The following is a 26,296-nucleotide window of genomic DNA, read 5'->3' as shown; positions in this document are numbered from 1 at the left end:
TCTCTAGAATCAATTAAAAAAAAATTAAAAACCCATATCTTTGGATGAGGATTAAAGAAAATAAAAAGTCAATATACCAAAACCTTCATACAATGCAGCTAAGGCAGGCATAGAGGAAAATTTATAGTTTTAAATACCTACAGTAAAAATAACTTAAAAATTCTCAAATCTATAAATTAAATTTTTACCTTAGAAAACTAGAATAAACAGCAAACTGAATCCAAAGCAAGCAGAATTAAAATTATAAAAATTAGAGTAGAAATTAACAAAATAGAGAAAAAGCAATAGAGAAAATCAAAGAAATCGAAAGTTCTTTTTAAAAAATCAACAAAATTCACAAAACTAGCTAGACTGACCAAGAAAAAAGAGAGAAAATGATTAAAATTAAGAATAAAAAAGGAATTATGCTGATCTTATAAAATGCATCACAAGATAATACTATAGCAATGATATATCAACAAATTAGACAACCTACATGAAACAAATTGCTACAAAAACATAAACTACTGAAAGTGACTTGAGAAGAAATAGGTACTCTGAATAGACCTAAAACAAATAAAAAATTAAATCAGTAATCAGTTTGTCACAAAGATAAGCCCAAGAATATATGCCTGCTGGAGAATTCCACCAAATGTTTAAAGAATTAAGCCCTAATCCTTTACAAATTATTCCAAAAAAAATAAAAGAGGGAACACTTCTCAATGCATTCTGTGAAGCCAGCATTATCCTGATACCAAAATCAAAGCTATCATAAGAAAATATATAGACCAATATCCCTTATCAATTGAGATGTAAAAATCCTCAATAAAATACTAGCAAATAGAATCCAGCAACATATAAAAAATTATACATTACATGTTATCCCAGATATTCGATGTTGGTCCAATGTACAAAATCAATATAATGTACCACATTAATAAAATAAAGGACAAAAACCACCTGATCATTCTATTATATGTAGAAAAGGCATTTGAGAAAAGTTAAACACCCATTATTGATAAAAACACTCAACTAGGAACAGAAAGAAATTTCCTCCACCAGATAAAGAGCATCTACCAGAAAAAAAAAAAAGAAGTACCACCTAGACAACTGGATAGCCATATGCAAAAGAATGAAGTTGGACTCATATCTCATATCATAAAATTAACTCAACAGAGATCAAAGACCTACCTGTAAGAACTAGAACTATAATACTTGGAAGAAAACATTAATGTAAATCTTCAAGACCTCGAATTAGGCAATAGTTTCTCAGATATGACACTGAAAGTATAAGCAATTAATTTAAAACTAGATGAATTTGATTTAATTAAAATTAAAGATTTTTGTGCTTCAAGGACATTATTAAGAAAGTGAAGAGACAACCTACAGAATAAGAGAAAATGTTTGCAAACCACATATCTGATAAAGTTCTGGTCTCCAGAATATATAACTCTATAACTTAAAAAAAAAATTAAAAATGACCAAAGATTTAAGTATTTTTCTAAAGAAGATACATGAATGACCAAAAGCACACGAAATAATGCCTGACATTATTACCCATTAGGGGATGCATTCACACTCACTGGGAGGGCTTTAATAAAGACAGACAATAACTAGTTTGGGTGAGGATGTGGAGACATCGGAACCTCCATATGATGCTGATAAAAATAAAAAATGGTTCAGCTGCTTTAGAAAACAGTTTGACAGCTCCTCAAAAAGTTAAAAATTAGAATTACCATGTGACTAACAATGTCACTCCTAGGTATATACCCATGAGAACATGTCTATACAAAAACTTATACACAGGTTTTCATAGCAGCATTATTCATAATAAGCAAAAGTGGAAACAACCCAAATGTCCATTAACTGAAGAATGGTTAAAGAAAATATGGTAGATATACACAGTGGACTGCTATTCAGCCATAACAATAAATAAAATATTGATTAATGTTATGAGACGGATGAAGCCTTAAAACATTATGCAACGTAAAACATACCAGTCAGAAAAGCCAAATATTGTATGATTCCACTAATATAAAATGCCCAAAATAGGTGAATCCATAGAGACAGAAAGTTGATTAGTGTTTGACATTTAGGGGAGAGGAGAAGGGGAAGTGACTGCCTCATGGGAACAGGGTTTCCTTTTGGGAGTAATGAAATATACAACTTTGTGACTATACTAAACCAGTGAATTGTACTTTTATGGGATGTGAATTACACCTCAAAAATATCCCTATATAACAAGTTGGAATGACTTCAAGGTGATTTCCTATGTGAAGTAGCTACTAAAAGGCATTTTTATTTCTATAGGAGCCTTTCAAATATTGTTAGAATTAGCACATACCAGCCTCATTTTAATATGACACAGTATTTGGCTCACGGTTAAATGATAAATCAGTAGAGCAACTATAGTAAAACAACTTATCTATGCAACCAATTTTTAAAAACATTCTCAACCTTTGAGTTACATTTGGACTTCTAATTATGGAAAAAAAATTAAAGATTAGTTCAGCTATTTACACTTATGCAAGTATAAACAAGCAGAAATAAATTAAATGCATATAATTAAATTTATACGTCAAAAATAATAAAATTATCAATTTGCAAACTAGAACAAAATAATGGAAACAGGCAATGATGATCAATGGATGCATTAAATCATCAGGTGAAAGTTTCCTGGGAAACTTCATGATAGATAAATCAAGCTGACAACTCCTGAACTAACTGAACACTCCTAACATCACCATAAATTAAGCAAAGCAGAGGTATGTCCCGCCTGATAGATAAGAACTAAGACTATTTCACCACGACTTATGAGGCATTTTTACCAATATATACATAAATGTATACATATGTTACTTAAGTTTCAAACTACCAGTGTACAAAAGATACGGGGGATAGAGGAACAAGTTAAATAAAACTAGTGTGCAATCAGCCAAATCTAGAATATGGAAAATTTTACAGAGCAAATCATATAGTTTCTTTAACAAATAAATTCATGGATAAGAAAGGGAGGCTATTGTAAATAAAAAAGGGTTTGTGAATTATATAACTTATCTTCCAAAACGGAACACTTCTGAGAATGAAAGTTCTTAAACAATTTTGCTAAATAATAGACATGACCTGGAACCACTCTACTCAAAAGCATCTATCAAACGCAAGACGTGGACATTGTTTTCTCAATATTTTTCTTCTTCTTTTTTTGGAAACAGCATCCAATTCTGGGATTTGAACATGGTCCGAACATTAAACTATATTCAAAATGGTCAGGTTTGGCTCAGCGGTTGGAGCGTCGGCCTGCGGTCCGGAGAGACCCGGGTTCAGTTCCCACTAAGGGCATGTACCTTGGTTGCAGTTTGTCCCTGGCTCCGGTTGGTTGTGTGGGTGACAACCACTCGATGTGCCCCTTTCACATCGAAGTTTCTCTCTCTCTCTGTTCCTCTCTCTCCCTTCCACTCTACCTGAACAAAGAATGGAAAAATGTACTCGGGTGAGGATGATTAAAAAAAAAAAAAAGGTCAGTTTTAAAGCTAATTATAATGACACTGCGACTAGGCTTTGTTAAAAAAAAGTCCTTATTTGTTACAGATACACACTGCAGTGTACTTAGGTGAGGTAATAAGGTATCTGTGTTTCGCTTTAAAACACTGGGGGTGGGGGCGAAAGTACACTGTGTGGAGAAAATATATGAAACAGTGTTGATAAAATGTTGAAGCTGTGTGATGGGTCCATAGGGATTTGTTATACTACATACCTCCATTTAATGTACACTTAAAAATTTCTGTAAATCAAGTTTCTTTTTTTACTGAATTTATTGGGGTGACATTGGTTAATAAAATTATATAGGTTTCAGGTGTACAATTCTATAATACATCATCTGTAAGTTGTATTGTCTGTTCACCACCCCAAGTCAAGTCTCCTTCCATCACCATTTATTCCCCTTTACCCTCTCCTGCCTCCCCACAGCCCCCTTTCCCGCTGGTAATCACACACTGTTATCTGTGTCTATGAGTTTGTTTTTTTGCTTAATCCCTTCCCCTTTTACACCCAGCCTGCCCCTTTCACCCCTCCCCTCTGACAGCTGTCAGTCTGTGAAGTTTCTTTAAAAGTTTAACATCACCCAGCACAGCAGAAGGCATTTCTGGCTTTGACTTTCTTATAATGACAGGTACACTCCCACAACACTTAACTTGCCAAAAAAATATTGGTTAGCTTTAGTCATAAAATGGAAATCTCAAAGGGAAATCTTTAAAGGAGGAACAGCTGGTTTGGGAAATGTAAAAATCTGTTTCTGACCGTCCCACTGAAAGCTGCTCTCAGAGTTCCTCCCTGGACTCGCTGTGGGTGGTTATGGTACATGTGGGCAGTGGGATTTGTAAGAATTCAGTGAGGAGGCTCGCGCAGCTTTGAACACGAAACTGGGTCAGCAGCTCCAATTTGATGTTATCCTATGTTCTTGGCAAAAAGTCATAATTTTAACTTCGGCCAGACATAAAATTTATTTTGTGGGGTAGAAGAAACTTCAAAAGTATTATCTGTATGAAGTCTCTGTTGCCACCACTGGTTAAGTGTCTATTTTAATCATGTTTCCCAAGTACAGTTTTTGGAGAATTGCTATTTGGAGGATAGCCCAGAGTTAAAATTTCATCTAAATAGTTACTCAGATTCACTTTGAAATGCTAGACAAAGATAAGCAAAAGTTTATAGCTTGGCCTTTAAAATGTCTTAATATTTGAAGTATATCTTTTAATAGTTTTGAACATGCCTCCTATTGAGACCAATTATAATTTTTCTTAGACACTGGCCCGTTTGTTGTTCTGGTTTCCAAATGCAAAATAACACATTTTAGGAGAGTTCTTCACACAGAATTTCTTCCTATACGTCAGATTCCATTGCAGGCAAGGACATTTATAAAAATGAAAGAAAAGCCTTAAGAGGAAACATATCAGAGATGTATAATATTAATGAAAATTAAACCAATGACAAAGAACGTGAAATGTATCTTGCATGAAACTTTAAGAAATTTAAATAAAACAACTGTCATTTTCACAAGTTCTTCAGTGGTTTAGAAATTCAAGCCATCACGTTTCAGAGGGAGTCTGCTTTCAAAACACAAGGCAGTGTCACTGAATTTCTCAGAAAAATGCTATCACCAACAATTAGCTCAAGGTGCTTTAACTTTCATTTTCTTTTTGACTAAAGGCACCAAAGTACATTTTCAATGAGGAACAGGGAAGTGGATGTAAAGTGAACAGTATGTTACACCTAAAGCCGTCCATCGTAAGTTTGAGTCGTGTGCAATGAACCAGGAATTTCAACCTTCCACCATCATTTTGTGAGAGTGGATTAATGGCAGTGAGGTACACACTATGACATTTTTGCATTGTAACTACCATAGAAAGCCAAGTAACAATTTCATGTAGAAAAACTAACTTTCTTAAACAATATTATTTATAATTGATTTGTACTCCCTCATGACCCAGAGAGAGAATTCCTTTTTTTTTCTTTAATCCTCACCCAAGGATATTTTTCTATTTATCTTCAGATAGAGTGGGAGGGAGGAGAGAGAGAAACATCTATGTGAGAGGGACACACTGACTGGTTGCTTCCTGCATGAACCCGACCAGGGCCAGGACGAGCCACAACTGAGGTACGTGCCCTTGACCGGAATCGAACCCACGACTCTTTGGTAGGCAGGCAGGTGTTCTCACTGCTGAGCCAAACCGGCCAGGGTGAGAGAATCTCTTTTAAGATAAAGATGGTAAAACCATAGCAGTTAGAGTGAAAAAACAAATTTGATTAGCAATGGGTCATTGCAGTGAGCAGTGGTATTTCTAAAAGCTCAGTAAACCATTTTGCAGTTTGGTGAATACAGAGGAAAGGAGACTACAGGAAGAAATGCAAAATTGAAATTATTTTAGAATTGTGAGTAAAATAAGTACCGAAGGATTTCAGTGTAGCACGGGAATTACCCTGAATGTTATCAAGGGTAGCACAGCAGAAGAATAATACAAAATGAAGCTTTCTCCTGAAAGTAGAGGGGGTTGAAAACAAACATAAGACACAAAAACATACAAACACTTAGATGCACTAAACGTACTTAAGTGCAAACCCCTGTTCTTCTGTTCCAAATATTTATAACTCTGGGGACAAAAATGCTTATCCATAGCCAATAAATTCTCGACTATTCAGTCAGAGTAAAAATGGAAGCAATTTTGATTACTGTCGTGGAAATAATGAACCAGATTAAACAGAAGTCAAAATCAGCTTGGTTCTCTGTAACCCCTACTACAGGCCTTGTATTTTGTTTGCTACATATACAGTTAAGGTCCTTCACCTGGGAATTCTAAAATTTCTCACCGAACGTCCTTTCTTTTGCAAACACTGCCCCTCAGAAGTGGCGTCAAATCTTGGCGTCAAATCTTACTAATGTTAAGGCCAGACACTCTGTCATCTGTGGCAAGTGGACACGCAAGAATTTTCAGGTTTGTGCTGGGACTGAGTTCACGTGGGCACAGACACTCAGCTAATGGCTGCACTGTCTGAAGATACAAAATGTTAATGAAATCACCTCCAGCTGTCCATGTTAGCAAACACAACCTCCTACTGCGTGACTGTGAAGCAGGCACTTGGATCCCCATTTATACCGGTAAAAATGCAGGTTCAACTCTCTTCCCTGTAACCAAGGATCAGGCTTTCCCATCAGTGGAAAGAGCGCAGGGGCCCGGCTTCACTTACTCTTCATTCAGGGCACAGCGCCGGTTGGTGAGCGTGCCGTACTTGCGCAGCGTCTCGGTGAGCTCCGAGTAGAGTCTGTCCGCCAGGGACAGTGGGATGCCTTCCCACACCAGGATGAGAATCACAATCACGGCAGCTTCACAGGTGTGGCCAGCTCGCTCCCGCACTAAACAGAGTAGCTTCTCCTCAATGCCACTTCTGCGCACCACCTGTGGGGGTCACCATTTCACCCCAACACCCCCACCCCAACCAAAACAAAACAAGGGTCACTTGCAGCAGATGTCAGCACTGATTTATGTAGGTATATTTTCTCATGTCTGGGTCATAGTTAGGGCAACATTTACCACCACCTGCATCTGGGGGGGGGGGGGCGGTTATCCCGGGGTCAGAACTGTGAGAGATGGAAAAATGCTCAATGTTTAGGGCTACTGTATACCCAGTACTTGAGGGCAATGCCACAGAGCTAGAGGGAAGACATGCAGTTCTTTTTCATAAAGGTCAAGGTTTTCATAAATGACAATATAAAGATGAACTGAAGTCATTTAAAGGACGATTTATACTTGTAATAGGGACTTGAATGGGTCTCCTCCTCACCAGTCAATTCTTTCAATTAAATATGGTTAGTACATGATTATAAAACCAATCTGCCTTTTTCTTAAGAGATAACACATGATGAAATAAATATAAGCAATACATCTTTTAACTGGTATAAATAGACTGTTTGATCTGGGTAACCCAATTCTCAGGGTTAGATTAATGAATCAAAATGCCCAAGACTGAAGACCAAAAGCCCTGTCAAGTCACACTTACCCATTTGGCAATAGGACATCCCTGAGAACTTTTGCCTTCTTTACCAGTATAGATGACTCTTTCAATCCTAATAGCTTTACCCTTCTGTCCAAACCTTAAAGAAATCCACAGAAACACACACACATAAAATTAGCAAATGAATTTAAGAAGCACTCAAAATATTGAGCATTTGAGCATACTTTTATTCTATTACCACATCCTGAGAAATGAATAGTTTAATTAATTTTTTCAAAAACAGGTCTATGCCAAGTAAACTGGATAATAGACTTTAAGCCTTGTTTTTATTCAGTATCAAAATATACTGATAATCGTAATGAACTATTTTGAAATTACATGTTGGGTGAAAATAATGGGAAAACTTAGTTTTATACATAACTTCACAAAGCACAAGACTTTTTTAAGTTTGCTAAATTCAGTCTTCTAAGATATATACTACATGATTTTTTGTTCTTGACTAAAATTAGCTATTTTAAAACTTAGGGAATCATACTAGATTTTAGTAAGAACTGTTCCTCAAAGAACCTCTCGTATTTTTAAAAAGAAAGCTGGCAAATAACTAGTATCCAGCAATGCTGACAATAGAGGATAGTTCTAGAAATAGATTATAGTTTCCTTTATGACCAAGGTACTACTTACTACTTGTTAATTTTTTTAAAAAAAGGTACTAAGTGATTATTTAGTGAATTTCTACATTCTAATTTTAAAAAAAGCCTAATTTGGAAATGGGGCAAGAAATGATGTGAAATATCATTTGTCCAGCAAATGTCCTTGCTGCCCAGACTGTCTCCTAATGTATTTTAATAACAACACTGCCTACCTCTTAAAGAAAAGGCATCCTAGCATAGTAACAGCTCGAGAGCTGTGGACACCTATATGAATGTCTCTCTGCATTGATTATCTTGCTCCTAAGACTCTTCTACATGTAGATTCAGGTACATACTTGCATACCTGTGACTGACAGTAAAAAAAAAAAAAAAAATTCAGCTACAAATAGAATGTCTATTTCTATGCAGTCTTGCAGTCTATCACAATTACCCTTTGCTCACACCGAGGGACAACTTCCTTAGAGATGACTACGCCTTTACAACTCCAGGTGAATTTAACTCAAAGGTTCCTTTCTTACCCCACACTCGCCCCATTTCCTCTTTGACACTTTATCACCTAGTGCGAGAGCCAAAGTGGGGCCTCTCCTTGCAGCTCGTGCCAGCACCCTTGTGCCTGGCAGGCAAGCTGGCTGGTTCCTGCTCATGCCTGGGTTTTCTGGCATCCATGTCAAAGTGGGCAGCCTGTGCCAGCTCGCAGACTCTGGGTCCTGTCAAATATTGTGACTCTGGTGAATAGCACAGTGTGTAGTGTTGGCAACCCTGGAATAGCTAAGCCTACTAATAATTACTCAATTTACAATTGTTGACTGCTTCGTATGGGTAAGCTGGAAAAATTCTGACATATACAAAAGGATAAACGTTCATCTGCCCTGTGCCTTTGCGTTAATTACCTTTCTTCCATGATTTCTCTAATAGCTGCCACATTAGGACCTGCTCCTAGATGGGTATAAAAAGGACCTTCATCTTTTTCAATAATTTGCTCTGTTGAGATAATAGAAGATTATTATTTTAGACCTCAATTATACTAAATATAAAGGCTACATCCACAAAGCTTATCCCCCAACTGCACATTAAGGGCCCTAAATGTGACTTTACACATTTTTTTTTTCTTTCGAATGAGTAAATTGGCGTCATCTATTAGAAAATGTGCAAAATAATTAAGTATATGTACATGTTGGCTGTTGGATAAAAATATATTAAATTACATTTCAGATATGGGATAAGAAATTATTTTATACCAAACGCATGGAACTAAACAAAGAAAACAGTGTGGGAATTATATTATATGTAATATCAACTACAATTTTTTAAACTAAAAAAATTATTTTTACAGCTGACTAGCATTCTGCCTGCTACTTGGATGTTAAAAGATTGAAAACAGAATTGCCTGTCTTATCTCACCCCTAGGAGATTGCTCAGTTTATTGTCAAAATACCTTTTTTCTCCTCTTGTCTCCACACAATACTGAATTACTCTGTTTTGAAAATAAGAACAATGAATCCAGACCCATATTGGTATGTACTTTAGAACAATGTTTGAAGAGAAAAAAATACTGGAGAAGGGGTCAGGTAAGAGGAAAAGACTCCTGCAAACTATCAAAGATGAAATGGTGGTGGGGTTGGTTAGGGTGATAGGAGAACGGAGTGGAGTCGATTGTAACTTACCTAATGTTATCTATGACGTATGTGGAACTTAGCCCAGTGAGAGAACCTAACACTGACCACACAAAGGGCCAGTGGGTATCCTCCCTCCATTTGCTTATAAAAATGCAGGGTGTCTGGTCATAAAAGGAATAACATGGGTGGGCGGACCATTAACCACATGGGTTTAACATTTGTTTTTGCAAATGTCTTCTACTGTATCCACGCTGAGTAGCTATGATTAAGATCTTCATATATATATATATATATATATAATCTGTATCCATCAGCAAAATGTTTCCCTATTCCAAAAGAACTGTCACATATCTTGAATCTTAACAAAAAGGTGTTTTTGTTTTTTTAAAAAAGGAAATAACACATTTTCTATCAAAATAAGAAAACTTCCATGAGAAAACAGGATCAAAATGAATATAAACCACATAATCTTTCAAGTGTATAAGGACAAAGGGCGACCTCATGAATATTCAGAACTTCATCCTTACAATTTCCCCCAACTCACCAGGACTAAAGACAATGTCTCCCTATCTAGACATGAGCCTTGTAAAACTACTAACACCTTCAGCCTAGAATTAAAAAATATTAAAAGCTTCTACATTTGTTTGCATATGACAGTTAATTTTCTCACTTTAATAGATGTTTTTCCTGCCTGGCTGTCTCTCCAGAAGATGATATATAAAGACAAATAGATTGGTTCATCTCAAACAGATACCTTTATGTTTTCAAGGGTTTGAATGCAGGGGAAAATGAGCATGCACAATTGTTTTAAAATTCTGAAAAAACTGAACTAAGTGAAGTTCTCTCTTGCAGAGCACAAGCATTTGTGATTCAAAGACAAGAAATGTAAGCTTCCGATTTTAAGAGCCTTTACAAATAGCTGCCAGACTCAAAATTAAGAAGAAGAAAAGAAAATCTCATATCTAAGGATGAATTTGCTAATTCTGGATAAACACCATGTGTCTCGGGGCATTTCTGGCACTTACCTACACATCTGCATGAGGGGAAATCATACTGAGTCTTGACAGGTGTATCCAATAAATTTTTTATAGGCGTATCTAGTAATTTGGAAGGTGACTCTAAAAAATTATTGAGAACAGAACCAGCTGTTCTTTTGGTTGGTGTCTTTTCGGAAGAAGGAGTTGCCTGCTGCTCTAAAGCTGGGGTGTGGCTATCGAGTTCTGCAGCAGTGGTGTGTCTAGTTAAAACCGTGACTGGCCCTGACATTTCAACTTTTACTTGCTTCTGTGATTTGAGAGTAAGAGCCTTATGGTCAAATAAAGATTTGACCTGAAACTTCTTCATATGTTGCTCCATGGTCTCAAGAATGCTCCTCTGCTGCACATTATCACAGCTCGGAGGTGGAATCTCTTGCTTAGTTATCTTTTTCCACATCTTGTTTTCTGGCTGTGCTGACTTGGGGTGCATACAGGCATGGGGCTTGGATCCAGGTTCAACCTTAATGGGCCTGTGTGCCTGATTATGGCAAGGCTCGGTTTGGGGTTGTTGGTTTTGCTGCTGCTCTTGCTTCTGTAAGAGGTGCCACTTGAGAGCAGCGTGCTTTTGAATGTCCTTTTGGGGAGGGGCCTGAAGGTGACCTCCTCCTTGGTCGGGCACAGCGAAAGCGTTTGCTCGATTGTGCATCAGGCACCTTTGCTGAGTGAGTTGTGTAGCTTGTTGACCAGACACACCTTGGTCTTTACTTTTATATCCCTGTAGAACTGAAGCTTGTTGAGGCTTCTGTTCGTGTTCTTGAAAGCACCTGTGGAGAGCATCTTGCTTTGGGGTCACATTATTTGGAAAATACCGCATGTGATGCAAGTTTGGGGTCTTGTTTCCTGCAAAAATTTCAGGATTTATAGTCTGTTCTGTATTCTCTGAAACTAGGTGAATGTTGTTTGCACAGGACATCTGTACTTTGCTTGCACTTGATTTCAAGATCTGACCATAGGCGGGATTTCTACTATTCATAGTCTGTATGTGCTCTGATCGCATTTGGGTGTCATGAGTCTGAAACTCACTTGATTTTGAATACTGATTTTCACCATGAAAGCAGTCTTCCACTTTAATCTGACTAAAGAAGGAGCCTTCTCTTTGCTGATCACTGTTGCCTGAGGGATGAGAAAAAGTATGGGGAATTTGTTCTTTATTCTTCATGTGTAATTTTTGCTGCTGCTGCAGGTTTTGAGGGAGATGTGAATTCTGGGAAGTCTGTGTTTGTGCTGCCTGCTTATGAGGCTTATGTTGCAAAAGGTGTGAGTTTGAGTTTGAGAAGGGCTCAGTCTCTGAAGCCTGCTGATTCAAGTGCTGCTTTAATGATGAGGGCACGAGTTTCTCAGTGTGGGGATCTGGTCTTTGTTGAAAATGAAATTTCGGGGTACAAAGCGACTGCACGTGAGCTTCGAGGGAAGGGTCTGTCTTGGGGAAGTGCACCTGGAGTGAGGGTTTTTGGAACTGGAGATGCTGGTCCACTGTACCTGGAGACTGCCCTTGATTCATGTCAACTTGGTACCTTTGTGGCCTCTGCTCTGGCTGCACCATTTTCTGGATGTAAGCTTGCCCTGGGAGCCCCCCGGGCATGTTGGAATTTCCAGTGTATTGTTTGGAGGTCATTTGATTGGAAGAGTTGGATTGATACTGAAGAACTGACCGCATTGATGCTCTATTATATTTTAGATGAGATTCTGCTTGATGAAAGTAAGGGGCCTTCAATTCAATCCATCCTGGTTTCAGTTGGGGCTGTGTTGGGAGCACAAGATCTAGTGTTTGTCGCTTGTCTCGACCCTTCAGAATCTCTTGTTCGTTGTGTCCCACCAGCTGCTGACAGAGGTCCCGCGGAACTCCACTCATACCAAGACTTGATGGGTTATGCTTGGGATGGTCTAGTATTTGTCTTGTTTTCTCAGAACACAATGGAATAGTCATTGGCCCAGGAGTCCGTAGGTCATTCTTGTTAACACAATTATTCTGAAGCCTTTCTGGAAGTGCCAGAGAGGAGTTGGATGCATATGTAGATGGATTAGGACTCTGGGATGGTGGTGCTTCAGGTTGACCCTCTATTTTCACCTCCCTTAAAAGAGTTACATTACTTTGGTTGGGATAATGATGGTGTTCTTCCAAAACACCATCATTCAGAGTGCTTTTTCCTTCTGAAGGAAGCTGGGGAACCTCCGGAAGAGGAGGAGGGGGAGAAAGAAGCAACTGTGATGGCGGTGGTGTGATAGTGGCAGAAAAGGAATCCTTAGTGAACACTGAGGTTTGCTTGAAGTAAGCACCATTCATTTCATTTTGCTTGAAATACCGTTCAGAGCTGCCACCAGCAGCCTGCAAATTGCTGCTGGAACCTGCAGAGAATTCTTCACCAGACACTAGCTTTGTGGTTCCTTGGATGGTACTGTTTTCTACAGGAGACGGGTGTATCTCGAAAACCGAGTCTTGTTCTGGTTTCTGAAAGGAACAGGTACCTAGCATTGCCGCTGGTTTACTGACACTGTCAGCGTCACAGGCCTCAGTCACCACTGCAGCTGGCTCTGGAGGCAGCTCCGAGTTCGAGGTCTGCGGGAAATTGGTCTGCCCTGAGGTATGCAATGGGTGAGTGATCTCACAGGACAACTCATCGGTAGCCTGGCTGGTAACGGCATGTGTGTGAGATGTGGTTTTCTGCACCGCAATGGAAACACAATCTGGATAATATTGAGACAGTGTTTTTTCCAGGAGTTCACCATGTGTGTTTTCCATGGAAGAGGCAGAAACTGTAGCACCATTAGGCATTAGCACTGACTTGTTTTTAAGAAGTAATATAATGTTCTTGTCATGGTAGTTAGCATTTTTTCCCTCCTGCTCATTCAGAATCTGATGCTCTGGATTTTCAGACCCACTACAGTTATGTGTTGAGAAACTGGTGAGATCTTGAACTGCATTTTCTGGGGCCACAGAGCTTACAGATTCTCTCGTATCATTCGAATTGGAGACATTTGGTTGACTGCTGCCTTTGTCTGGATTTTTTTCTTGGCTTTCCCCGAAGTTCTTTCCTTCTCCATTGGCCTTTTGATCTTGTTTCAATTTCTTGTTCTGATGGAGCCCAGAGAGAGAAGGTTCACTGACTGTGCGTTTTATTCCTCCATTCTGCAAACACTTGGAATACCCCCTGCCTTCTTGTATAAAGTCCGGACTCACACGACTGTTCTGGCTTCCCTTCATATGGGGTATTCCATAAGAACTGTTGAAAGACTGCCACTTGGTGTCTCCATTGACTTCTGGATAAGGTCTCTCTGTTAATGGGCTTCCATTCTGGAGCTTTATAGCCAGAGGTTCTGTCTGGCAAATGGGAGAAGGAGATGGTGTCAGGAATGGATTTAGTCTGTTGCCCTCAACATGACTGGTTCTGTCCTGTTCCATCAGGCTTGCTTCGGGGCCATCCACAAGGCTGCCCTCCGAGTGAATCCTAAAGAGCATGGGAACAAAAATCACAGTGCATTAATACGTATCTAACACTAGTGACATATTTTGAGAATACTCATGTTGTGAATAATTTGGGAGTTCCTAGACATAGCAAATTGTCATACTCATTTTCACATTTCAGAGTGATGACCCGTAGCTACTCAAGAAATGACTATTCTTTTTTTATCTTTGTTCAGAATATTACAGATATTCCCCCTGCCTTTGACCTCCTCCCCACTCCCACACCCACTCCTGCCTTCCCCATTTTATTGTCTGTGTCCATTGGTTATGTATATATGTAAATAAGTTCTTTGGTTTATCTCTTCCTATCCTATCCTATCCCCCACACTCCTTCCCTCTGAAATTTGTCAGTCTATTCTCTACTTCCATGTCTCTGGATCTATATTTGATTGTCAGATTATTCTGTTCATGCTGTTCCATAAATAAGTGAGATCATGTGGTATTTCTCTCTCTTCGACTGGCTTATTTAGCTCAGCATAATACTCCCCAGGTCCCTCCATATCGTCACAAAGGTAAGAGACCTTCCTTTCTTACAGCTGCACAGTATTCCATTGTGTATATGTACCACGGCTTTTTTTATCCACTCATCTACTGATGGGCACTTGGGCTGTTTCCAAATCTTAGCAATTACAAATAGTGCTGCTATGAACATAGGGGTACATATATTCTTTCTGGTTAGTATTTCAGGCTTCTTCCTCATACCTGCCAGAGTGGCTGCCATCAACAAATCATCAAACAACAAGTGCTGGCGAGGGTGTGGAGAAAAGGGGACTCTAGCACACTGCTGGTGGGAATGCAGACTGGTGCAGCCACTATGGAAAACAATATTGTGTTTCCTCAAAAAAATTAAAAATGGAACTGCCATTTGACCCAGTGATCCCACTTCTAGAAATATATTGTAAGAAGAAATGACTATTCTTGTCTTTCCAGCAACTGTCAAATATTTACGGTCATAAAGAAAAGGGTGATCAAAATCAACAGGTCATGTGGGAAGGTCATACTGCATTAGTGAATATTATCAATTTCCTTCCCAAATAATTCTTTGTGTGAAAATGCTAAGAAAAATGGAGAAAGACATTTCTCCTTTCTGTCTTCTCTAGCACCTTACATAGCAAACCATTGTTAAGCTATCAATTCCATTTCCTATCTATTCCTTGAATTTTCTTCACTGTCCCTTGGTAGCCACACTTACATGATCTTGCTTCATTATCAATCACAGTGACTTTTTAAAGTTTCTCCCATAGCCCTGTCTGTCTCCTCCCCAGTCCCCAAGGCTCCTTCAAATTGTTATCAAAGGGGAGGTTCTAAAATGCAAATCTGATGTCATATTCTCCTTAACAACTTTACTGCCTTTATATTGCCTGCATTAGTAGTTCCCCAACTCTTTTTCTCAAACACACCTGGAAGATAAGGCATACTGCCTTTAATGTTAACATCCCAGGGGATTGGACATGGATGAAAAGTATAGTTCATAAAATGCCCTTTCTAGGTGAATCTGTTTTCTTCTACTGGGCCTGGCTGTCACTTTTATTGAGAATTCTTACCTAATATAAACGGTTTTTCATATGCAGGTTTCTGTATTTCTCTCCTCCTACTTCTTCTCAGTATATAATCCAACAGCAGCTTACAAATACTGTGACACTTCTGTATTTTCTGCCCAGAATGCCTTCTCAGTCCCCTTATGCAGCCAGGGACTCTATGCATCCCTCTAAAACTGTCTCAGATATCACACCCTAGGATTCCTCCTTCGATGTTCCAAGAGGATTAATCATCCCCCTTTCTATGCTGTTTCTTTATCTTTTATAAGCTCTATCACTAAACATATCACACTCAATTACATTTTACTCTCTTACTGGACTATAAACTCCTTAAAAATATCTACTCTGTTCATGTTTGTGTTTAGGATAAAGTAAGCATACAATCAGTATCACTAGATTGATATACATTTGCTCATCTAATGATCATTTCTTCATTCAAACATTTTTGAGACTAATATTGATGGATATTTCAAAGTACAAATGTTAGAAAATGCAGGAAGAAATGGGCACTAAAAACCATAAATAATCCATTATATAAAGTGAATGCTGCCCTGTTCACTTTTTCCCATAGTTTTTTCTCATCACATTTATTTTAAGAATGTAAGTAGAAAAAAGAATCAAGACTATTTTGTCTTTGGGCTATTAAAGTACCCATTCCTTACTAACCAAGACAAATGAAACAGTGGGAGAAATAAAATATTAACACTGGAAAGCAACACTAAAGTTATCATTATTTTCAGATAAGACTGTACACTGGTCAACCAAGATTTTCAACTGAAAAACTGTTAGAGTTGATGAGAAGTCAGTAAAATAGCTGAAGAAATAAAAAAATCAATACCCATTATATATATAAAAGCAACAACCAGTCAGAAATTTTTGTGGAATAAAATACAGTAATAGAAAAAACATACACACACACACACACACCAGAAATACACTTAAAAAGAAAATGGGAAGAACTAGTTGAATAAAAGTTTAAAACAAGTAGAAAGGTATATGTTCTTTTATAGTTGTCAAATTAACCTATTCATTTAATGTACTCAATAAAAATGAAGCAGAATGTTTTGAGGAATTAAAGAAGCTAATTCTAAAGTTCATGGGCAAAAATAAACACATTGGGTGGCTGGAATAATCTGAAAAAGAATCATAATGGAGCCTGAACAGGGAAGTAGCCAATTTAAAAAATATTTGAAAGCAACTAGAGCTATGTATTCAAACAGCTTATACTTGCACACTGACAGCTGTTAGAGTGTTAATAAGACCAATGGAAATGGAATTGACTAGAATGTCCAGAAATAGATACAAAAAGAAATGTGGTTTGAGGTAATGACATTTGAAATAAATATATTAAAACAATTGGATAGTCTTCTGAAGAAAACAACAAAGTTGAATCTATCCCATACATCTTATATGAAAATGAATTCTAGATGGATTTGAAATCTGAGCATGAAACAACACCCCCCCCACCCCAACACACACACACACACACACACACACACAGCATTCTCAGAAAACTTAAAAAAAATTATCTAATGACTGGGTAAGTTCTTTGTGACTCAATATCTCAAAGGCATAAAACACTAGAAAGTTCAGTAAAATTTATGCACGCTAAAATAAACCCATAAGCAAAGTTAAAAGTCACATAAAACTTTTCTTAATATATAAAACTCATCGAAATGGACAAGGAAATGCCTATCATCTGATAGAAAAATGAGCAAAAGACATGGACAGTTCACAGATTATAAAATGCAAATGCCTCTTAAATATTTCAAAAGATATGCAGTATCCACGTTAAAACTGCAACAAGACACCCTTTTTCTGAAATTGAAAAAGATAAAAAAATATTGACAATACACTATGTTGGCTAGCATGTAGAGAAACAGACACTCTCTTGCATGGTTCTTGGGAGTCAAAATTAATACTAATACCACGAAGTACACTTTAGCAGTATCTACAGAATTTCATGGAAACTTTTTTTGACCCTTCAGTTTTAAGAACGTATCTAACAAGTATGCTCATATATATGTGAAATGAGGTATGCCCAATCTTTTTCAAAAGCAAAAGGGAACAATCTATATTTTTAGATAGAAATATTTTTAAGTAATTAAATAAAATAAAGCAAGCTGTAGAAAAGTATCTATAAGAATGCCACACTTACACATTTACAAAAAGAAACATAAAGTCAGCTCTGGGAGAATACACAACAAACTGGTCATAATATTTTGCCTCCAAGAAAAAGAACTGAAGAAGCCAGAGAAAAGCACCAGGAGGGAGATTGCTTTGGACTGTTTATTGTTTCTGGAACTTTTAAGTATGCATATTAATTAATAAATGAGACAAAATGTCATAATTCCTAAGGGACAAAGGAAAAAAAAAAAAACACCGAGCCAAGTGATGTCTTTATTTCTGCGAGACCTTCTTGCTTCAAAATATTAAGAGATGGGCTGGATATGCACAGCCTCTAGTCACACATGGCTATTGAGCCACTGAAATGTGGTTAGTCCACATTAAGATGCACTGTAAGTATAAATACACACTGGGTTTTAAAGATCTTAGTGTGGTCAAAAAAGGAAAATAAAATAACTCAATTTTAAAAACTATTGATTACATGTTGAAATACAGTATACTCTTTTGGATATAGTAAGTAAACTATGTCATCAAATTTTCATTTGTTTCTTTTTACTGTTTTAATGTGAGTACGAAAAATTCATAATTCCATATGTGGCTTATGCTGTAATTTATTGGTCAGCTAGACTAATACTGTTAATCATCAATAACCCTTAACAAAAAAATTAGGATCCAGAATCATAAAAAATGATTTGCAGGCTTCAGTGTAAGAGGAGTCTCCAAAATCAGGGGTACTACCACTTTTCGAAAATTAGGAGCATTGAAATAAGCCTGAACTACATCAATTAGCTTACCAAACACTACAATAAAAATGTTTTCTTTTGGCAACTGTAAAATCAATTTACACATATACCAATCAGAAGGTATTTACACATACATGTACATTTGGTATGTTATATATAAAATTTGCATGCTGTGTATACAATATATATTGTCCTACTCAATTTTTTAGATATAAGATATTTTAAGCATTTTTACTCTCTATTATGATCCATTGCACATAATTTGGACATTCTTTAAAGTATCAAGGGCAGAATTATAATAGATGTAGTTTGCAAATCTTTTATGAGCATAATAATAGTTCCTAAGAAGAAATGAAGGTGACTTAAAATGAAATTTATTTTAATATGGAGTTTTAAACCCAATAGTCATTTTAAAACTCTAAACTAATTATCAGAACTATTCTGTCTGTGACAGCAATTTCTTCACTGAGCACAAGAAGTTAAATGTTTAACTTTTTCAGAGAGGGGAAAAAAAAAAATGTATGTTTACATTTTAGGATGAGGATAAATTGTTATTTGAAGATTATTTGTTATTAACCCATGAATCTCAGAAAATTTAAACCAATAAAGTGCCTGTGTAGAGAGAAAAAGAATTATTTTCTTTGACTTCAATGTGTCCCAAACTACCCTGTGTGTGTGGTGTGTGTGTGTGTGTATGTGTGGTGTGTGTGTGTGTGTGTGGTGTGTGTGTGTATGTGTGGTGTGTGTGTGTGTACTCTGAAATATTAAATGATCCACTAACTCACTTCACAGCACTCTTCCAATTGCCTAGTGCTTTCATGCTGACATTGGCAAGCACTATTTTTAATAAAAAAGAGAAATGAGACCTGTTCATTTTGCTCATTGTAGCTCATTGTGTGGCTCAGAGGTTGAGCATCAACGTATGCACCAAGAGGTCGCCGGTTCAAGGCACATGCCCAGGTTGTGGGCCTGATCCCCAGTGGGGGGCATGCAGCAGGCGGCCAATACATGTTCTCTCTCATGGATGTTTCTCTCTCTCTCTCTCTCCCCCTTCCTCTCTCTCTAAAATCAGTAAAGAAAAAAAATTGTTTTAAAAAAGAGCTGTCATGCTGTAATTTTTACAGTATTATATATACAAAGTTTTTTCAAGCTTACATAAATTCAGTAATCTATGTCTAAGACAAAAATAAAATCTCCCAAGATAATTGTTGTAGATATCTACCTGCTAATCAGTGAAAATAGAGCTGATAGGTTATTTTTACAAATTGGGGGGTGGGGCGGCGGACTTTTTCCAAAGTTAAATGAAGTGTTTTTTGAATAAACGTAAATTTTTGCTGTAGAGATATTTTTGTATGGCATTGCTTTTGTTTCTCAGAGACTAAGAACTAAGATACAAGTTGTTACTCACTCATATTTGCCCTTATAAAGTGGTATCGGAATATAATGAACATAACAGTCTGAGGAACGGGGTAGTCCCAGAGACGCGGAAGCGGGGTACAGACTGACAATCCCCTAAGGAGTGGGGAGGTGGGGGAGGGATGAACCACAGAACTTATACGCATGTATGCATGAACAGTGGACATGGACAACAATCTAGGGAAGGGGCAGGGAGGGAGGGGGAGGGGGGAATCAGTGGGGGGAAAAGGAGAAACATCTGTAACAAAAATTAATAAAAAGAAAATTTCCACTTTGAAAAAAAAAAAAAAGTGGTATCGGAAATATTTTAAATTCTCATAATTTATATTTTTTGAAATTGAGATTAAATAGCCTTTATTTAATTTTTTCTACACCAGAGAACATTTAATTAATATAATGTACAGTGCCAATCAGGATAATACTATCCCCATATGCAACTGAATATTCCAATGCCAGCCCTCAGAGGTTTCTATCTGGTGATCTATGCCGATAAAAATGTATCGATAAAAATCAGGAGAAAGAATTTTCATTTTAGAATGAGACTCAATTTTACAATAGGGATAATGACTCACCTAAGAGGACATTGCCAATCAAAATTAAGGCACTAATTTATTCTTTTTTTCCCCCACCTTATTTTATTGAATTTACTGGGGAGACATTGGTTAATAAAGTTATATAAGTTTCAGGTGTACAATATAATAAATCATCTGTATATTTATTGTATTGTGTGTTCACCACCCCAAGTCAAGTCTCCTTCCATGTCCATTCGCCCCCCCCCCCTTCTTCCTTCCCCAACCCACCCCCTTTCCCCTCTGGTAATCACCATATTGTTGTCTGAGTCTATGAGGTGTTTTATTTTTCTCAATTCCTTCACCTTTTTCACTCAGCTCCCAACCACATTCGCCTCTGAAAGCTGTTCTTTGTATCTATGAGTCTGTTTCTATTTTGTTAGTTAATTTTGTTCACTAGATTCCACACGTAAGTGAAATCATATGGCACTGATCTTCTCTGGCCGATTTTCCTGGCATAATACTCTCCAGGCCCATCCATGCTGTCCCAAAAGGCAAGATTTCCTTCCTTTGTAAAGGCTGAGTATTATTGCACTGTGTACATGCACCACAGCTTTTTTATCCACTCACTGACTGATAGGCAGTCGGGCTGCTTCCAAATTGTGGCTACTGTAAATAATACTGCAGTGAACATAGGTGTACATATAGTCTTTCAAATTAGTGTTTTGGGTTTCTTTGGATACAGTCCCAGAAGTGGAATCACTGGGTCATAAGGCCGTTTCATTTTTAATTTTTTTGAGGAACCTTCATACTGTTTTCCACAGTGGCTGCACCAATCTGCATTCCCACCAACAATGTATGGGGTTCCCTTTTCTTCACATCCTTGTCTACACGCTTTGTTGATTTGTTGATGATAGCCACTCTGACAGATGTGAGGTGATATCACACTGTGGTTTTAATTTGCATTTATCTCTGATGATTAGTGATACTGAACATCTTTTCATATGTCTATTGACCATCTATCTGTATGTCCTCTTTGGAGAAGTGTCTATTCAGGTCCTTTGCCCACTTCTTAATTGGATTGTTTTTTGATGTTGAGTTTTATAAGTTCCTTTAAAAAAATGGATATTAACCCCTTATTAGGTATACATTGGGGAATATGTTTTCCCATTCAGTGGCTTGTCTTTTCATTTTGTTGATGGATTCCTTTGCTGTGCAAGAAACTTTTTAGTTTGATGTAGTTCCATTTGTTTATTTTTTCTTTTGTTTTCATTGCCTGAGGTGATATATCAGAAAAAATATTGCTTGAGAAATGTCCAAGATTTTACTGTCTATGCTTTCTTCCTGGATTTTCATGTTTTCGAATCTAACATTTAAGTCTTTAATCCATTTTGAGTTTATTTTTGCGTGTGGTGTAAGAAGGTGATCTAGTTTCATTTTTCTAAGGCACTAAATTTTTTTCTTAAAACTGTTACAAAATGTATATGCAAGAGCCTAAGCTGAAGAGTCTTTGGCAAACCTGGAAAAGGTGACTGGTTAAGTTTTCCATGGATGTTTTTCATGGTATCAATTACTTCATGTTATAGCATTTAGTTACAATATTAAAATAAATAGCAAGCTTTTAACATGTTCTTTAAGAGATGCTCTCATGGGCCTTGGCTGATTTCAAGCTGTCAACCTCCAGTTCACGAAAGTCCTGACATTTTCACAATCTGCTCTTGCAAACTGCTGTGAGCTGGTTCTGTTAGAGCTACCAAAATATTAACAAATCATATATATATACACACATTCCTTTTTGCCAAGGAATGAACGTTCCCTGAGACCAATTCCATGCTGCATTGTTTTGGTGTCTTCCTGATGGTGTCCAGGGTAGTACTGGACAAAGAGCTCTTGCTCATAGAATTACTAAATAGTATGTAAAACTTCTGAAGGCTAAGAAATTTTAAAATGACATGTTCAAAATAAATGACCAAATGTGATGATGGTGGTCCTCTGTATAAAACATTCAGCGTATAATAAATAATCTAGTTCCATTCTCTCAGTTTATAGATGTAAAAACTGAGCAATTTCCTCAAGTGTAGGCAACAAAATAATTGTTCTCAGGGGGGCCAGAGTGGCAATTTTATAGAAGCATTTCCTGCCACATAATATTAAGAAAAAGGCGCAGTTCAGGGAGAAGGTTTTATTTCACTAATAAATTCAAATTTAGCTGACGTTTGAGTTTTTTTCAGGCCTAGGATGAAAAAGAATATAAAGTATTCTGGTTACATGTTTCTAGGCCTGTAATAATTAGCATATTTAAGGATATTTTGCATGTTATATCAAGGTATCATTTTTCTTTGTGTGGACTAGAATAAAATTTAAAAGGAAGTGTAAATATTTAGTAAATGAAAACTGCGGTAGCCACAAAGTTCTTCCGATTGCTTCTTTGCTACTTTTCTAGACTACTTTTCAATCAATAGTGGGTTGCCAATGATTGTTCCCTAAGGTATTTGAGGACAATTTGTAAATCTCTGTTGATAATGTCATTGAGAGAATTGGAGCTCAATGCCCATTAGTTGGTTTGTGAAGTTCATAGTCACAGTTCATTGGTCACACATTAGTTGAGTCCCCACGGTGCAAGTGCTGTGGGGTGGAGCTAACACAAAGATGGGCTGGTGCCGCACTGCCCTGGCCTGTGGCTACGGGAAAGCAACCTGACTGTTCAAGTGCCCCAGGAGCAAAGGAGAGGAGAGAGCGCTTCCTGATGCCAGGGTCTGCGCACCATCAACCAAACCTCTCCCATGAAATTGAACTCATTCCCCACATGTCCCACCAAGGCGACGTTTGTTATAAAAGGACGACGATGAAAGCACAGCAAACATATCGATCAACATCTCTGAGGCAAAAGAACTAGTGCCCTAAGTTGAATATGTATCAATTGTCATCAAGTACAGAGGAAACGATGTAAAAACTCAATGGGGTGCCTGGCCGGCGTGTCTCAGGGATTGAGCTTCTCTCTCTCCCGTGGACGGAGAGGACCCAGTTGGATTCCAGGTCAGGGCACATGCCTGGGCTGTGGTCACGATCCCCAGCAGGGGGCGTGCAGGAGGCAGGCGATGGATGATTCTCAAGAATGTTTTTCTCTCTCCCTCTCTCTCTAAAAAATCAATAGAAACATATTTTTAAAAACCTCAATGGGGTACATTTAAAATAATAATGCTCAAAAGTGACATAATTATTGAGCTCTTTTTAAAAATATTTTTTATTGATTTTTTAGAGAGAGAAAGGGAAAGAGAAAGAGGGAAACATCAATGTGATCAATGCGAGAGCAAAACATTGATCAGCTGCTGCTGCCTCCTGCATGCCCCCTCCTGGGGGTCAAGTCCAAAACCGTGGCATGTGCCCTGACTGGGAATCAAACCAGCAACCCAACCAACTGAGCCACACAGGCCAGGGATAACTATTGAATTCTTATCCTAGGAAAAGTTATGGCATATATTTACCTGCTTTACTCTAACACTTATCTTTGCTAATCAAAATGTAATAAGTTGCTTATTATTTAAATTGTACACACACACACACACACACACACACACAGAGGTTTTGATTACATGGGATAGCATGACGTTTCTTCACAGGGTTACCAAAAAGCAACAAAGTGAGATAAGCTTTAAGAATGAAAAGACAAATACACAAAAAGATTTAAGCAAATAAAATTAAAAAATTAAAAAGAATGAAAAAACAAACAAAAAAACCCCACTTAAATTCTAAAACCAGCTTTAACATTTTAAAAAACACCTAAAGAAGTTGCTTTAGAAATTATTTACCACAATGACAGATGTTAATTAAAACACAATTTAAAATGTCATAATTTATATCATACTAGTCATATCATTTATGTTTATCTTTTTATTCTGAGTCTAATATTCACTATAAAGTCTGGCCTTCTAAGGAACCAATAAGAGTAGTTCTATTAGCTATAAATACCACCATTATTTTTGGAAATTCCAAAGGTCAAATTATAAGGAGGTAATGTAAGAAACAGGATTCATGCAATAATATATTATGGCCATTTAATGATTTCAGCTAATGTTCCAGAATAATTTCTCATAAGCTATGAGAGAGACTGAGGAAGAGATTGAGAACTTTAAAAATGCCAAGTACGTCAACCTTTGTCATCCTCTATGTCAGAACACATTTTTGAAGCATGTTTATCTAAGAGGGAAATACTGGCCTTTTTGACTAGTAGATAACGTTTAGGTTTCCTAAGACTGAAACAGGTTTTCGCCACAGCAGCTTTCCTGCGGTATTTGATTTTGCTTCTTCTCCCACCTCTCTGACAGTAATTTATTATGAATTCAAGTCACATGGGCAGCATCTGTGAAACAATTACTGCATCGAGGACGGACTCTGCAGTCTAATCCATCATCATTATGACAGGCCTCTTTGAAGATGCTGCGATGCATGACTTAAAAATAGCACATTAGTGTGCAAATGGATCAGCATCTCACTTCACGAATGTGCATTTAGGGTTGTAATTTAGCTCAGAACCATTTGACTCTTTTTGAGTCACTCAAGAATGGAGGCTGTCTCTCTCCCCACATAAAGATGTAGATGATGCTAAAAATTTGTGAAGAGGCTTTTCGTTCTGTGCTTTTATTTTTTGGTTTATTGATTTGGTTGTTGGTGTGTCTTTTACTGCTCTAAGTGGAGAGAAAAAACAATATTTAAATCTCATGTCAGCTTTTTTCAAGGAAATAAGAGAGTCTATTTATAGATCTGTATAGTTGCCATACTACAAGGCAGTACATTTTTTTTTTCTATAAAATCCTTTGACTTCTGTGATATTAAAAGTATATAAAATACTCTGCCATCATCAAATGAGTTTTATTGATTGACATGTGCACATTTTGGGGGTAGGGACATTCTTAGGACTCATTATTTGTAGGGAATGCATTTCCTAAAGACCATGTGTTCCAGCAACAACCACAGGAAATGACTGGATGTGTCTCTATCACCTCCACTGACAGGCGTCGCCCCGGCAGTAATTCAAATGTTAGGTATTCATTTGTTCTTGACATGGAAAACGTTAAATGGAGATATGTTTGACAACACCTCCTGAAAAGATGGCACTAGTCTCCAAAACTATTTTAGATTCTTCCTATGAAAATGGGACGTAATTTGTCAAGTATACATTTATTCCAAGCTTTGTGCAGCATGATGGGCCTCCGCATTGTCTATTAAATGTCCCTACAGACCGTGCTGCCCTAAAATGTTGGTCTCACTCCCCACCCCTTGCATCTATCAAATCCCCTGTACTTAGTTTGACTTTCTTTCTTAATTAATACATGATATTTGTATGGTTGTTAAGTCCCACTTGGTAGTCAGCAAAATGTGTTTTTTTTTTGTTTTTTTATAGGGCACTGCTTATGAAATAAAAAACTTCTAAAATTTAATATTAAAGTTAATATTTAAATTTCCTTTAAAGTTAAAAATTTAAAGGAAAATAATCATTAATCCAACACATATATTTTCAACAGCAAAATTAATGTTTCAAAGCTACTTGTTAAGTCTGGAATATAATGCTTCATATATGTATTAAGTATGGGGAATATGAGGTGAATTAATCTCTTTATGGCAAACCTGACTTTTATATGTCTCATCTGATAAGACATTTCAATCTGAATATTCAGAAATCTGTGAAGATATATCTCACATCTCTTTAAAAGAACC

General features: G+C 37.2%; 1 protein-coding gene across 3 annotated transcripts in view; it reads right to left on the bottom strand.

The window, feature by feature from the left end:
* The window catches only part of TET2 (tet methylcytosine dioxygenase 2), a 127,307-nt gene that overhangs the window by 33,479 nt on the left and 67,532 nt on the right, over positions 1 to 26,296 (bottom strand). For 2 of the 3 annotated variants that reach the window (XM_036253233.1, XM_036253234.1), the window contains 4 exons: positions 10,774 to 14,231; positions 9,023 to 9,113; positions 7,528 to 7,621; positions 6,718 to 6,926 (listed from right to left, as the gene is read on the bottom strand). In XM_036253233.1, the coding sequence (XP_036109126.1) occupies positions 6,718 to 6,926; positions 7,528 to 7,621; positions 9,023 to 9,113; positions 10,774 to 14,185 (3,806 nt within the window). In that variant the 5' untranslated portion in view covers positions 14,186 to 14,231. The remainder of the gene's footprint in view (positions 1 to 6,717; positions 6,927 to 7,527; positions 7,622 to 9,022; positions 9,114 to 10,773; positions 14,232 to 26,296) is intronic. The other variant, XR_004958479.1, reaches the window with a different exon arrangement.

The sequence above is a fragment of the Molossus molossus genome, unplaced genomic scaffold (genome assembly GCF_014108415.1).
Source record: "Molossus molossus isolate mMolMol1 unplaced genomic scaffold, mMolMol1.p scaffold_m16_p_1, whole genome shotgun sequence".
Taxonomy (NCBI): Eukaryota; Metazoa; Chordata; class Mammalia; order Chiroptera; family Molossidae; genus Molossus; species Molossus molossus.
This window is presented reverse-complemented; position numbering and strand designations above follow the sequence as displayed.